This window comes from Labrus bergylta, chromosome 6, assembly GCF_963930695.1.
Source record: "Labrus bergylta chromosome 6, fLabBer1.1, whole genome shotgun sequence".
NCBI lineage: Eukaryota > Metazoa > Chordata > Actinopteri > Labriformes > Labridae > Labrus > Labrus bergylta.
The window spans coordinates 19,738,451-19,755,016 of NC_089200.1; the positions used below are offsets into that span (position 1 = coordinate 19,738,451).

Here is a 16,566-nt window from a genome sequence, read left to right on the forward strand (position 1 = left end):
AACAAAAGACACTGAATTTGATCAATATACCATTATATTGAGCAACACATTCATGATTTTTTTTACAGGTTTTTTTAATCAGTAGGCAAGACAGGATATTTATACACAAATATCATTAGTATTTTCTTTAAATTAATGATTATTTCCCTCAAATGTTTTTCTAAAAACTAGCTCTTTCTAAAACAGTGCGGGTGGTAAACAGATAAACCAGATGGTAGATTAGTGATGTATGATCTTCAAAGAAAACACAGACTTCATGCCTCCTGACCTCTCTCAGATTAGACACGGCCACCCTCCCTCTTCTCTGTCTCCTCCCTGAATCAGCATGTCTGCAGTGCAACCCCTCTACACACCCCCAAACACAGGCCTATACACAAACACACGCACACATAAATACACAAACACAAAGACGTCCCTCCTCACTTCAAACACAAACACAGCTTGGTCATGATATCACAACAAGATGGCCGTCCTGGGAATCAGGGCCGCTCTTTTTTCTCTACAGGACGACCTATCCCCCCCCCTCATGGAGTAATGACATGGCCCTCTGCCCTGTGACATACATCATGTTAGAAGGCCGTCACACACAGAACAGCGTGTCCAGGTTAATACCAGGTTTACGTTGCACTGGGAACATTTCACACATTCTCACTTTTAAATCTATGGGACATATGAGACTCATTTTCAAAGTCAAGTATAGCTACTTTAGTGAGAGAGCAGAAACTTGAAACTGGTGCTTAGTCATAATCTTTAGCCTGATTACAAATCTTTTGAGTCTGGAATAGGTCTCTATGTTAGCTTTGTTATTGCTGTAAGGAAAAGCAACAAAAAAAAAGGGGGGGGGGGGGGGGGGGGAGTTATTCCTACACATTTGTTGAACACCACCATTCATTATGTTTTTGTTACTTTGACATTTTTGTAAATTCAATAGTGCAAACAGGAAAGATGCACAATAATCTCACGCAAATTGAGTCATTGCTATCTAGCCAGTGTTGACAGAACCACATGCCAAGGCATCAGGAAGCAATACCACCCTGTCCTTCTGGTTTCACTGCCTGATAGAGAGCTCATTATTAGTCTCTGTCTGTGTCACTAAAGCCCGAAGCAAACAGACAAGGCCATGCATGATTCACATTATTGTCAGGGAGTGGTATCTTGCTGAAGGAAGAGACAACGCAGCACCGAGGGGACAGTCTGTGACTGAAAGCAACTTCAGGAGCAGTGCAATTCTGATGAATTTCCATGCACAGTAAAAAAAAAAGAAGAAAAAAGATTAAGGATTAATGCAAATGTACACCTTGAACCAATGCAGTCAGCTGAACTTTCAAACAACGCAGTAGAGAGAGAACTTCCACAGCCAAATTAATCTATGGGATCCTTTGTGTTGCCTGACTTTTTTTCCTCCTTTTTCTCTCCATCCTTTTCTTACGCTGTGCTATTTCCCGAAGCCCTTCTTTCCCTCTCTTTCTCACTCCTCCACCTCTCATTTCTAAACCCGCTCTCGAGGTGTCAGGTTTCTACAGCTGGTTCACATTAGCGCCCCCATCTCAACTCCCCCCCCCCGCACCCCTTCTCTCTCCCACCTCCTCATACTCTTCTACCTCATGCTGACCTCTGCTTATCCTGGCTAGCCGTCGGGGCTTCACAGAGCAGAGAGGGGTGGATTGATTCTCACTCACTCATGAAATGCCTTTAAACTACATTTTATTCCCAATTCCTAGGTCCCTAACTCCCCTTCGTGCTTATTTTTCTCCTGTCCCCAATCACTACTTCCCCTTTGCCTTTGTGCTAGTTCTCTCCTCCTACTTCTCCACCTTTCTCTCCTCAACTACAACCCCACCACCACCTCCGGCCCCAGTCATTATTCTAGTCTCAGCAACGCTTAATAACTCCATCATGCTCTCACCCTGCAGCCATCACAGATAAACAGCAAGCGAGAGGAGGGGGAGGGGGGGCTCACATTTCAATACCTGGATCATTACCTGTCTTAGCTGGAGCAAAGGTGGCCTAGTCAATGTACTGTATTCCTGTGTGTGCATGCACGGACACCACCAGTCAAGTTCAGAACAAGTTTCTGGCTCTGCTATTGCTTCAATGCATGGCTGTTTGTAAGTATCGTGCTGTAAATGGAGAAATGAGGACTCCTTGGCTTATCATAAAAATGTATTTGCAAGAAGGAAGATCATTTTAAAAATGTGAAAAGCACAAACACTCATGTCTTAGATTGTACTGGCCACTTTAAAAGATCTGCAGCTCTTTAGGCTGTGTCTGCTACTTTAAATCTGCAACAAAAAAAAAAATCACAGGAAGGATGTTCTGAAACTCCGTCTAACACCCAATTCACACATACTACAAGATCCCGCGAGAATAAAGAGAAAAACATGCAAACAACATGTTGCTTTGTCTTTCTGAGGATGCATTGTTGTTAATTCGGTGCCTGTTTTGACGTAATGTTGATAAAGTGATGAAAAATACGATCGCGAGACCCTATATTGTGCTTTATTTTGAAATTGACCGGATGCTCTGTGCGTTGCCTTGTCTGACTTCCTTTCCGGGCTGTCATATTCTGTCCAGCTTGACGCGTGCCTGCAGCGTACTCCGGCGAAAATAGACTCGCTGCGTATTTGAAACGGAGCAGAGCGTAGTGCTGTTGGTGGCACACGCCGGAGAAGGACCGCAGCGCGCCCTGTGCGAACACAATGATTGACTAGAGTGGAACCTAAGTACAAGGTAGTGTGCGGCGCTGACGGACCGTGGCGCGCACAGAGTATGTGTGAATTAGGGGTAAGGCAGAGTAACTTGGTTGAAATCATTGTCACGTTTCTGATATCAATACACTTTAAAGTTTGGCAACCAAACTCTTTACATAAATCATAAACTTTCTTTAGATGTTGCAGCACCTGAATGGCTGAGATGAGCTTTGACAATCATATCAGAGCCAGACGTGACACAAACAGGAAGACACTTTCTAGACTTCAAAGCTGTAGAAGTGCATCCAGAAGCCCCAAAAGACGGGTTTCGATGTGCTCATGTGAATGTATAAATGTAGCTAAACCACGGTGTGATGTTGTTTGTTTCACCTTGACACAAAGTCCACACTGAAGGGGTCTTGCAGGAGAAACTCTGGGTGAAGTCCGTACTATAAAAATGGCTGTTTTTCAGGAGTTTGAAAGTGTGAAAGCCCTACAAGTGTGGAAGTAAGCATTTGTGAAGACAGACTTCCTTCTTCCCTCTCCTTACAGTCTCAATAGTAATTTCTTTTGTAATATACATTTTCAAAAGTGGTAAGCTTGAAAGGAGTATGATACAACCCAAGCACTAGAATATATGAAAGAGGAGTGAGGTTATGGGAGTCTGGGAAACTCTCTATGAAATTAATTTGTCCCAAAACACAATTAATGATAGTTACAGCCCATACATTAGTAGGGACACCGTTCAACATTTGAAATATTCAATGCACACTTCTAATCTACAAGTAAGTAAGTGTTTCTTTGAATTTGTTTTGGGTTTGAGGATGGAAACTATGAATCGTTTACTTAAATTGCTCGACACAGTATAGTTTTAGTGGGTTGGCTTTCTTTTTTGCACACTCCGTCACTTCTCTGAATAGTTTTTTTTTTCTCATTTTCAAAGACAAGAAGAGGTAGCAAAAAAACATCATAGAGGATGTGAGAAGAGGGAGGTGGAAGAGGGATGTCAAAGATAGAAAGAAAGGCATAAAAAAGACAGATTGAGTAAAGAGTGCAATGAGCTGGGAGTTAAAGCCAGAAACGTAATGAGAGAGATAGATGGATAGATGGAGAGAAATGGAAGCCAGACAGCCTGACTGAAAAGCATCTGTGTTGACTGAATAAAGGAGTGCAGAGCAGGGTGGAGTCCGAACTCGGGACATGTGGTAAAATCTGAGACTGTGTTTAGAAACATGTTCAAAAAGACTCATCAGCGGTGACTGTGGTACAGAGCACAGGACCCATTTTCTCTCAGAGAGACATGCACGACGAGCACTCAATGCTGTTCTGTCATTATCCTGTTTCTGTGGTTGTTTAAAGGAGTCTCCTACCATAGGTATGTCAGCCCATTAAACTTACTTACAGAGTTTTATGCTATGGATAGTTCCATCAAGACTGATTTAGAAATTAGCACAATTAACAACTGCAGCCCACCAAAGGAGATTTGCAACTTAACTGTTTCATATTCTCTCAAGTTTATTTTTTCTTTATTTCAAAAGTCTGCATGAAACTGGTATTTAATATTTGTGACAAGACACTTTTGAAATAAGTGACAAAAAAATAAAAGTTTAAGCAAATTTTCACCTTATTAGAGTCCACCTTTGGGTGCATGTCCAGAGAATATGTCAAGTTTTGACAAAGTTGAGGTACTCTTGACCCCATAGTGTCATCATCAGTGTGTGACAGAGTTCCACTTGTCACCTCACTGTATGCGGGTTTATGGTCTGGTTGCTACATTCCTCACTGTTTTGTAAGGCTTCCTCTTTCTGAGAGTGGGCTTGAATCTCAAAATGTCTTGTGTGCATCTGTGTGTTTTATCCTTTGTTTGTTTGTTTGTTTGCTTTTGGGACTATGTATTTAAGGTGGTGTAAAAAAAAAGATAGTCATATCAAAAGTTACTTAGAAGATCATTGCACATTATTTGTTGGGTTTGACCATCAGCCCAGACAATAGCTCAAAATCTGGGAAATTGTGATAATTTTCCCAAAAAAACAATAATAAAATGGTAAAAAAAATAGTTGATTAATAGCTATTGAAAAACACTCTTTAGTCAGAGTCATGACAAGCACTGATGAATGATCTACTGTACTAACCTCATAATGTTCAAAATACACATTGAGCTCCTATCTATCTCCCAAATACTGAACGTACATAAAAACTGAACTATGCCAGCATGTGAACTTGCCTTAGGCTCAAGGTACCCCTGACTTTTCAGGAGAACTTGTCAGAGCACATACACCAGCATGTGCACAAAGAAACTCTTATCATCGTTGTTCCAGTCTTGACCACATGTACAGCGTTGGTAGCTGAGCTGTGGGAAGCAGATAAGTCTTTGGAGAGTAAGGGTGGGAAATCACTGCAGAGGGTGACTATCTGTTAGTGTTAGTTGACTTTAGTTTTAATCACAAGCCAATCCCAGTTAAAATCTGTGGATGACCAGTTACTGGTTAAAACCATTTTTCCGCATCTTCTTTTCCCCCCCAACTACTTCATATACTGCCTTACTAACCAAAAGAGACTAAGATGTGGACGAGAAAACACACCACAGATTCCTGTGTCAATAACAAGAGAACACAACGTTGCTGAGACTGATAGATAACAACAGACAGAGCAAAAGAATCTTAACAAAACTCCCTAAACCTGTAGATATCAATGTGAAGAGCATGTATTGGTAGAATAACGCAAATGGGAAAAGATCTCAACAATAACAGGCTTTAGGGACAAGGATTAAGAGGCCTGGTGAGCTGTGTTTAGAGGCATCCCCCTGAAGCAGAGGCATGGATGGATGAATGACAGTTTGATGAAGGAGGCGTAGCAAGAGGGAAATTACACTCCTCTCTCTGCTCCACTTCTTTTACGCCCCCCCTCGCTGCTCTCTCATCAAGTGAAGAGCTGTGCTCTAAGGGATTCCTCCTCAAATTACCTGCAAAAAGACATCCTCTTTTCTTTTGGCCCTTTCTCTTCCTCTGTCTGCCCTGCAGACAAATTTTACCTGTCAGATCAAACAAGCAGCAGGTCTACACAACACAGTAACTGTCTTCCCTTGCCTTTATGTTTTAAATAAACACAAAGGCATGACAGTGACTGTGGGAGAAAGAGGTGAAAAAAATAGCAATGAAGGGGAAGGTGTGTTAATCATTTTCACTGTGACCACAGTAGACAAAGAGATGTTGTTCCTGAGAAAATAGGGTTTCAACGACATAGTGTTGCCTCTTTCTTGTTCCAACTGATCAGTTATTAAATCAGTGAGTCAGACTCCTTATGGTCAGGAATCCCCTGTGGCACACAAACTGGACTTCTGTTTCTACTAGCCAATACCTCATCAAGAAGTAATGCATCCCTTAACAGGGATGTCGGCTACAAAGACCAACCACATCAAACTTGTGACATGCACAAATCTACAGAGACACTCTCTTAAAACACACCTCTTTCTCACACCCAAGGCTGATGGCTTGCAGTGTCACCGGCTTGACTGCTTCTCTGCAGCCAGCCCTGCAAGTCAGCTAGTCAACCTCTCCCATAAACTCTCTCTTCTACAACATTGCTTTGTAAAAAATGACACACCTTAAGGTCCTTAGCATGAACAAAGACAGACACATTTTAAAAATAGTTTTTTTTGTCTGCATTTACCCTAGTTTTTGTTCTAAAATGTATGTAAGCACATACACCTAATAAAACATCCTACACAACCCAAACCCCTTAAAATAATTAAGTAGAAAAAAAAAAACAATGTCTGTACATATGCTCAGGGCATATATGAGTTTAAAAGATGTAAAGGAACTTTGCAGAGGGAGCGTTAGTGGCAAGTTGAAGGATGGCAACATGCACAGAAGCACGTTTGGTTGCCAATCAAAACAGTCCCTGTCTCCACTGTGGAGCTGTTTTATTGTGGAAACCAAAATATAAACTAAACAGTTCTCATTACTTAAAATTATGAACATTGTTCTCCTGTTACAACATCAGCTCGAAAACATTTATGAAACAAAGACATTTGCACTTTCTTTCCACTGTAAGCATTATTGTGAACTCCCAGGGAATCACTTAAAATTGTCCTTGCCAACAGATGTAACCGTTTTTACTGCTTTCAATGGTGTTACTGTCACTGAAAGAAAACATGAATCGTGTGTTTTAATCAAACAGTTACTCCAAGCCCCGGACCAACCCAAGGCGTGAAACCATGTGACTTAATTAGGAAGGTCCGCGCCAAAAAGCCAAAGTGACTGTTTACTTACAACCGGCTGCCTTTAATACACTGAGCAGACTAATGAACACATAATTCGATTTGAAACAATGAGCCTTTTCACCAGCAGCACAGAGCAGACTGGGCCAGACAGGGGCAAGCGCGTCCTTTGTGTGCACATATGAGTGTGTAAGTATGGGCATGTGTAGCTGTTTATGTTTGCTCAAGAAGGCAGAAAAATTGACTGACGAGTTAATGAGTCCAACAGTAGGCCTGCGCTCTGTCAGCTGACTTTTCTAAACTGAGAGGCTCCTCTCTGTGTGTCTTCAGGGCACGAAGTCTCTTTGCTATCGCTCTCTTTTATCACCAATTTCATCTTTAAATTCAGAATAAGAACCAGAAATACTTTATAAATTCCCTCCATCTTTAAGAGCTGTCTAACGTGAGCTAACTTTGAAAAGGTCATTGGAGCCAATGATTCATCACGTCTTTATTACTGACTTGAACTACACACAGCTATCCCCCACAATGCTACAGTAGTTAAAAATACAGCCGCTCCTCTGTTAGCTTTATTCAGCAAGATCACAAAATATCACATCCACTTCGAGTCAATTAAATGGTTGTCTTTAAGGTTAGACTTTCTGTCTAGAGTAAAGCAAAAGCTAACTCTGAAGAGATGAACACAGTAGGTCAAGGCTTTTCCTCATCTTGAAAAGTCTCATTAAATAACTCTTACTTTCGTACTCACTCACACACATGCACATAAACAGGGAGTCTCTTTACACCTACATTACAATCTGAAACAATGATTGAGGAACGCTTCTTTCTTGCTCTTTACACAAGTAGCAGAGTGTTGAAATTCCTAAAGCTCTGGGAACAGACGCACAGTGTGATTCACATAACATTTGATGAAATATGATCAGGTTCATGAACCAGCTATGGTGTGTTTTCGTTAGGAATTTGGCTCAGGAGTGGCAGTGCAATTATAAAGATAGCTTAGTGTTAATTACAAACTACTAGTCTAAGATGTCAGAAAGGGAAGGCATACATCAAACTGGCCACTGCGACAGCATTTTTCTTTAAAGGTCTGGCTGCACCACTGTTCAAAGAAGAGACTCACATGTAGGTTCTTTCAATTTTCCACCACAGCATGCGCCAAGAACACAAAGCCAGCACTAAAAAATCTGGAAATAATGATAAGCTTACCTGTCATTTAGATCTAATCAACCAAATTTCAGATTGTTTTTATCATCAATCTCACTGAGTAGGTTACTTTTCCGTAATAAAGTATGGTGTAAAAATGTCTTATAGCTCTATTGACATCCACCAGAAACATCACATCATTGGGCTGTAAATATGTTGACAACACGTAAGAGTGTAAGTAACAAAACCCTTGAAATGTCCTAAATAACATCATGGAGGTGGAGGTGTGTTTATTGGTTTTGTTCCCAGTACTGATGTACTTTGTCAGACAGAGGAGGCTTTTATTCCCTCTTCCGTGCCTGAGCAAACCTCATGGTCCCGTGGACAGACTGTGGTTGATATAAAAAAAAGCTATTTCTGCTCTGGCTTTCACATCCAGTAATGTCCTCATGAGGTGTTTCTGCTGTCGGTGCTGTACATAGTACATGTTGTTACACTGTGGCTGTGACAGGATGACTTTAAATCGAAAGTGTGTGTTTGATCAAAGAACAATAAATCTTACCTGCAGTACTCAGTGCCATTGCTAAAAGTCAGACATGTGGCGTTGTTCACACAAGGAGCCTTATCATCCATACATTGCAGAGCTGAAAGAGACCAAAGACAAGTTAGAGAGTAGGGAATAAGACAGGTTTTTATCTGCTCCATGTCCAGTCAAAATATCATCAATGTTTAAAGTTTGTGCATTTATTAACATGTAAAATGATTTTCCTTAATAATCATACCACTGTTTATAACCCTTTTCAAATTGTTGTCTTCAACACTGTTCCACATGATGTTATATATGGACATTGTTCAGACCATTACACCGTTACAAGGTGATACATACTCAAATGCGTCAGTTTCTTTTTTTAAATGGATGTTTTTGCTCATTGTGAAAGTCTGTGGTGTGCACAATGTTTTGTTTTTGTTCTAGTACACTTATTCTAGTACGTACTTATTCTAATGCTATGATGTTGGCTAAGCGTGGACTGCCTTAAAATGTAGATCCCAATATTGAAAAGTACCCTTTTTTGTTTTTGCTTGTATTGGTGTTTGCTTCAACCTATGACAGTTTCCCTTAAAAGAATATGCGATTTTTCACACTTAAATGTAGCAGAAATCAAATCTATCCTCTGAAAATAACTCTGTGAGTCATGACTGTCTGTGATGCTTTCCGAGCCATATCTACACTTTGTTTACGTTGCTTGGACGGCCGGCCGGCTCATTACCTTGCGTATAAAAGTTGTTTAACTGAGGGACTAGAGAAAAGAAGAATAACATACTGTACTCACTGCTTATTTGAATGTCTTTAGATCACGGTCATTTCGTGTAAATTTACATGCAGTGTGAAGATACAAGCAAAAAAATTATCGCTAGCATTAGCATGCTAACACAACAATGCAGCGTGAGTTGTTTTGGTTTCATGCTGGTGATCAAGGGCGACATCTACTGGATCAAAAAGTTGCATATTCTTCCTTTAAACTAAGATTTTATAAATGTCATACATTTCTTCTGAACAGTATTGCAATATGTATTAATCAACCCTGTATCATGATGTATATCCCATGGCCAGATTTACGGCGCTATGTAATAGTCTTCACGTTCTCCTGAAGAAGGCTTGCCACCTATCTTGCCAAATATGAAAGGCCAGCCTGAAATCACCCAGTCTTGGGGCGGCTGCATCTGAAGGCAGACAGAAATGAGTCTTGAAGAAGATAACAAAGCCCAACTATCTACCCACCACAATAGCCAAACAAATTGGCTATTGTGTGGCCTTAAAGCTGCCAGAGACACATGGCTCAAGTGGTCTTCACACACACTATGCTGACCCTACTTGCCAGCTTAAAGTGTGGTGTATCTGGGTCTTTATTAATCAATATGATATGGTAGTCAAATGAAAGACTGTTAAGAGTGTGTGATCAACTAACCAAAACTATCATTAATCCTAAGTAATGGTTGTACAATTTTCACTGTTTAAACTTTTATATTCATGGTCTCTTGTGTTTAAGTATGTAAAATGTGATGCATACCCCCACTGTAGAATAAAGCTCTTTTTTTCAAAACTGAGGTCAGCTGATTTCAAGGAAATGGCAACAATGTCTTCACAAAACAGTCATTGCATTACAAGGAAGTGCACTCAGCAATCTTGTTACTTCCTGCCTCTAGGTTATCACAGTGTCACTCAAATTCAGATTTTAATCCAATTTGATGTTGATGTTTTCTTGCAGTGTACAATTGTTGAACTCACATGTTTAATTTAAGTGTAGTGTATTCTAAGTCTAGTTTTTGAACTGGTCTGCTTAGAGAGTGAGGACAAGCTAATTCCATAAAGCCTGGCTAACAGACAGAGTCCATTAGACATGGGGATACCAAACATAAACTACTGTGAAATCCATAATCCCAACAAGCATGCACACACACACACACACACACACACACCCAAACACATGCACACAAACACGTGCTCACGCACACACACAGTCCTCTATGTGTGCAAGTGCACAACCTCCACAGTAATAAAGTATCAGATGTGTCAGACGACTGCTGCAGAATAAGAGACCACAGAAAATACTGTTCTATTTTGGGACTATTTCTATACTGAACAGACTCACTTGCCAGGAAGCTACACATGAAAATCACGCACACAATTTCACATTGTAGTCAATGTAGAATACTGATACATATTTGTACTGCTTTGAAAAAGGCAACCAAAAAACATCCAATTTGATTGCTGTCCAGTAAATCAGTGTAATGCACCATATGGTTTTGTCAGGATACTAGCATCTACTGAAGCAGCAAGAAAACATCTGCAAAATTCATAAGCAAGAGTACAGTAAATGGAAGGAGGAAGGGGTAGAAAAAGTGAATTATACAGAGGGAGGGATAAGATGGAAGTAAGAAAGCAGAGACAGGAAAGATATTTTCTCCCAAATTTGAAGAGTTTCCCATGCATGCTGTCGTAATGCCAGACACAATGATCTTGCCAGAATTGGGACAGCTTGTCTCCTATTATGCCATTTTGAGACACCCCCCCACACACACACGCACGCATGCAAGGGTCACCAATTCCCCAATACAATTTTGGAAATAATATTCTTATGATTGACCAGTGAAAAGTTTTTCTGGATCCTTTCTACCTGATGGTTCTCACACTTCATTATCAATGAGCCATGGAGAGAAAAAATTCCCAGGAATGATAGCCTTGATAAACCCAATCAACAAAGTCAACAGTGAAACTACAGACAGATAGTGTGAGCTGGGAAGCAATACGAAGCTAGCTGACCAACTAAGCAGCATTTCTTTACCCTTCCTGATCAAAAATCCACTTTCCTTTACTGCAAACTTCTACTGCATCTTCTGATCATGTGTGTGTATGTGTGTGGTGTGTGTGTGTGTATGTGTGAAGTGTAAGTGGAAAACAAAAGCTGAATAAAGGAAGTTTGTTAAACAGAATTAAATAAATACCTATGAACTGAATAGATTAGCCCAATCTGCCCCAAAATGTTGGTAAGACTTTCAATGGCATCACATCCCTCTGCTGTCCCAGGGAAACCTTGTTGACTACAAACTACATTGTATGGGCAAAGGCGCATTTAAATACAAAACAAACACTCATAAAAACCATCAAATTAATATTATAAATGCGTATAATAATGCAACAATTTAGATAAACCTGAACTCCCTGTTTTATTTAGTAACGAGTACAACTTAATGTAATATGAAGCTGCACCATCATTATTAGTAATTGTTCACTCCCATCAGGGACTTCAACTTCACAAAGGCGGAGCCTCGAAGGGTAAACCAACAACAAAGCTCATATTGATATACTATGTGGATTATATGAATTATTTCATGTTGTTTGATCCACACTATAGTTCTCGATTGAGGCTATGACCTGAAATAATCTATATTGTTATGATTAGTCATGTGACCATATGTATTTATCACACCCGTGTATGCCCATGTACTTATGCTGGGCGAACCTGAGGAAGCTACAGGCGATATGTGACGTTCGCTCACAATGAAGAGAAACTAAAGTAATTTTAAAATTGCTCCAGTAGTCACTGGTTTTTGTTTTTTTATGAAAATACAGACCTCCCGGTGGTCCTATATGTTTTTTTCAGTGTGTCACTCATCAGTACTGTGTGTCTGTAGGACAGCGGTCTTCAAATCCAAGTTCTGAATGAAGAAATGAGTGATGGTAACATAAAACTCAGTGCTGAGAGCTGTCCATGGGTTTGTAGTAACAGTGTGTGGGTGATTAAAATAAGATCAATAAGCTGATCAAAAAAGCTGGCTCTGTGACTGGCATTACCCCAGACTCACTTGAGAAGAGAACAAACCAATTCTCATTATTATTTGTGTGTGTCAGTCATTGTACAGTACTGCAGCCCTCACACACAGCAAACAGCCTGCAGGTAAGGACTGCAGGAAAACAACATGACCAGGTGACATCACTGTCTCTCTTGAGCTGGAGAGGTATTTGACATTGATATAATAAAAATGCTATGAAACAATCAAAAATTAAGTCTTGTTTCTTTCTTTTGCCATATTTACAATCACATGTATTTGCATTAGCTGTGCTGGTTTGCTCAGTTTCTCTCAATCTGATAACCATTGCTCTCATTCTTGTTGTCTTTGTAATTACAGGAATTTCAGGGAAATAAAAGGACATTTTTAATCCGTTAAATGTATAAATGTGGGATTAATGAATGGAGTCTGTGAAAACAGATATAGCTATATTTTTGCTCAGCTAGCTATGACAAGTGGTAATGAGCCAATGATTGCATGACTTAACATTGAGTGACCAATAATGTATTAATATTATATTTATAAAAATAAATACTAAATGATAAATCTTCTAATATAAAAGGTGAAAGCCAAAAGAACGAATAGTTTACAGCTGATAAAAATGAATGCAATCTTTGAGAACAAGTAACAACAGTCAATGAACACCAAAATGATCAACCCACTGAGTGCCGGATTCAAAATCACATTGAAATCAATATCTGATCCAATTGCATTCATTTCGTCATCTCATAATGCGTCTGCCGAGTCATGGTTGGCTAATCGTTTGGGGATGGTGTGTGCCAAAAATGCCATTGGTACATTTTTGTTTCAATCCAGACGTTACAATTGGTGAGTAGTAGGCCTGTCAAGTTTCAATCCAGACGTTACAATTGGTGAGTAGTAGGCCTTATGACCCTTATCCGTGTAAAATGTATTTTTCAGTTTTCAACTGAACAGCCTTCCTTTGTGTACAAACTATCTCCTTGGCACCTGACATGGCAGTAACTCAGCACATGGATTTTGCACCAGTTCATTAATTTTACACAATGACGATAAACATTACAACAGCCTGCCGATCACAAGCAGTCCCAACCATAGGGGTTGATTCAAACAGATTTACGGTACTTTTAACTGAACCAGAGAGAGATATTCTGCAGCTATATTACATGATGTTTGATATTCTGCAGCTGACCAGCTAATTACAATGCTTAATGAAGCTTTACCACTAAATTAGTTCTCATTTTTTGTGGCATTTGAGCAAGTGTGAAGGCATATCTTCTTTTTCTCTTTGCCATTTTTCAATTGCCCTGCACCTACGTGATCCAGCCCTTTCAATGATAGCCTGTTAAAGAAGCTTAGGTGCAGGACAAAATGTAGGTTGAGGTTCTTGAGTTATAGATGAGAACATTGACGTTACTGTTTTGAAGTTTGCCGGTTGTATTGATAATATGTCTCAACAGATCTGGACAGATATCCTATGAATGTTATTATAAAACAAGAAAAAGCAAAACAGTTGTGACCATACAGGTAAGAACTAAGTGTTAATCTGCAATAACCTACTCTGAGTTCAATAATACAAGACCCTCTCTAGTTAACAGTGTGTTTAAAGTTTTGACAAAACTCATCACTGGTGAGACAGCTGGCCTTCTTCCACTTCATCAGGTCGAAGAGTATGACGAAAATTGCTAAAAGTTTTAAAGGTGTATTGCCTGACCTTCAGTGTCAATTTCCAGTAGATTTTACCCTCCATCATTAGTCTCTCAGACCAAGACAAACTTTTCTTTTTCCAAAGAGGACCGTTTTTTAATAAAGTGGTTAATAACAGCAACAACATTATTAACAATTATTATTATTAATGTTATTGAACCTTTTTAAATCAGTCCAAATCCATTGAGATTGAAATCTCTTATTGTTCAAAACCAAATCTGAGAATTTTCGTTATAGTCTGTCAAAATGAATACTGAGCTGTGTGAGCAAAATACAGAAATAAAAGCCCTTATATAAAAGGCTTTATATGCGATTTTTCACACTTAAATATAATAGAAATCAAGTATATCCTCTGAAAATAACTCTGTGAGTCATGACTGTCAATGGGTGTAACACACGAGTACCACTGTCTGCGATGCTTTCCGAGTCCTATCTTCAGTTTGTTTACATCGCCAGGACGGCCGGCCGGCTCATCCCCTCGCGTATAAAAGCTGTTTAATTGAGGGACTAGAGAAGAATAACATACTGTACTCATTGCTTAATTGAATGTCACGTAAGCGTTTCTAGATCACGGTCATTTTGGGTAAATTTACATGCAGTGTGACGATACGAGCATAATAAAGATCGCTAGCATTAGCATGCTAACACAACAATGCAGCGCAAGCTGTTTTGGTTTCATGCTGACATCTGCTGGATCAAAAAAATCGCATATAAAGCCTTTAATGATTCAAGTAGACAGTGATCAAAATCAGAGGGCAAGTCTGGTTGTTGCGTTTAGCTGGCTTCCTCCCTCAGCACTCGCCGCTGCTATGTCACCAACACCACAGAGGGTCCCTCGAGAGATGTAGCCATGTCATGAGAAGAAAAAAAAGACAGTCAAAGAGGGAGGGAGGTGGATGGGCTTTGAACTAATAGCTGAGGATTGAGACGGGGAAGTAATTATGAAACTGCAGACAAAGACTGCACACGAATGGGTGTCCCCAAGCCCTGGCACACATCCATACTGCAGAGGCAGGAAGTAGTTCGCGCTGAGTGAGGAAGTAACCCCATTTCCTGGAATTGCTGTACAAGCCTCGACATCCAGCAGGCTAAATAGTTGTCATAGCAACTTGCAATAAAATACCCTTAGCTCAGCATGGAAGGAGGGAGATGAGGCTCAAACTAAATACTATTACCCTGAGGGAAGCTTTGCTGGCCCACACAAACAGCAGACAAACCAAGCAGAGGCTTTAATGCTTCAGTATCTCAGGTCAGCTTCAGTGTAGAGGGTGGGGACAAGCTGTAAGACTCAGATCAGTGCCAACAGAAACAGCTAAAGTTTGTGATTAGTTGGGATATTTCAAGCCAGTCCGTTTGATTTTATTGGGTAAAACAGTCCCTGCATTACTTAACATAATCCAACCTTGATACTTTGTTAATGTTAACCCTTTGCACATCTGTAACACCAGCTGTAGACCTGCCCCACTGTGTGATGAAACAGAAAACAGAGATTTGAAAGCGGGAGAGAAACACAGACTTGCTGTGTTGCAATTTGATTTAAAACAAAAAAGACGAAGGTGGTGAACATCCCCAGAGACAGAAATCCCACTGAAAGCCCTCAAACAGTAACAATTGCTTGATAATTGTCACAAAGTTATAAGAGTCTCATTTGAAACTGAAAGCTGACATACCAGCTCAAAGTTTGTGTGTTTTTGTTTTTTTGCTTGGGAAGAATCAGGACTTAAGTTTGCTCATTCATATCCATGTTTTACTAATTTAAAACCAAAACTTTAAATCTTGATTAAAATGTTTATAATTTAATTTAAAATATTGATATAACAAACATTTATCCAAAGACACAAAACAATGAAAAACATACTTAAATCTTCTCCATGAAATACAGTTCAACCTACTCTGCTTTGTAAGTGAGATGATAAATAAGTATCACAGCATATCGGTCCATATCAATATTTTGGTATTACAAGTCAAGACACACATGGTGCGCAAAAACTGCCTTTTTCTGTTGAGTCAAATGTTTATCATATCAAGTGCTGGGACAGACTTATTACAATTACTTAGTTAAGATGTGATTTACTTTTAGAGAAATTACGGTAACCACTACTAGTATCTGAACAACAATGAACAATGATTAAATTGAAAACAAACATCAATGCCACTTTTTTTTCTCATATTAAGATGCATGATTACATTAACATCCCAAGAGGTTGGGCCTGGCCTGGTTTGATGAAACAAACACTTGTCTCTGTACAACTTTTTAAGAGCTAATAGGCTCTGACTTTTAAAAACAAGAGGTTAAAAATAAATGGACTGCAGCCTTCCCAGAGCCAATGTCTTTCTACACACAGGGTTTTGTGTTTTTTGCAAACACTGAATTCACTAGATAATCATGTGCTCTACTTTAAATCTTCCAGGTATTCAAGCTTGTCTTGGTTATAATCTGCTCTGTTTCAAATTTCAATTTATAGTATTTTCTAAACA

At 39.6% G+C, this 16,566-nt stretch overlaps 1 protein-coding gene across 2 annotated transcripts in view; it reads right to left on the minus strand.

Annotated features, from left to right (window-relative positions):
* Positions 1-16,566, minus strand: part of notch2 (notch receptor 2) — a 42,995-nt gene that overhangs the window by 21,150 nt on the left and 5,279 nt on the right. For both annotated transcript variants that reach the window (XM_065955942.1, XM_065955941.1), the window contains exon 2: positions 8,615-8,696. In XM_065955942.1, coding sequence (XP_065812014.1) covers positions 8,615-8,696 — 82 coding nt within the window. The remainder of the gene's footprint in view (positions 1-8,614; positions 8,697-16,566) is intronic.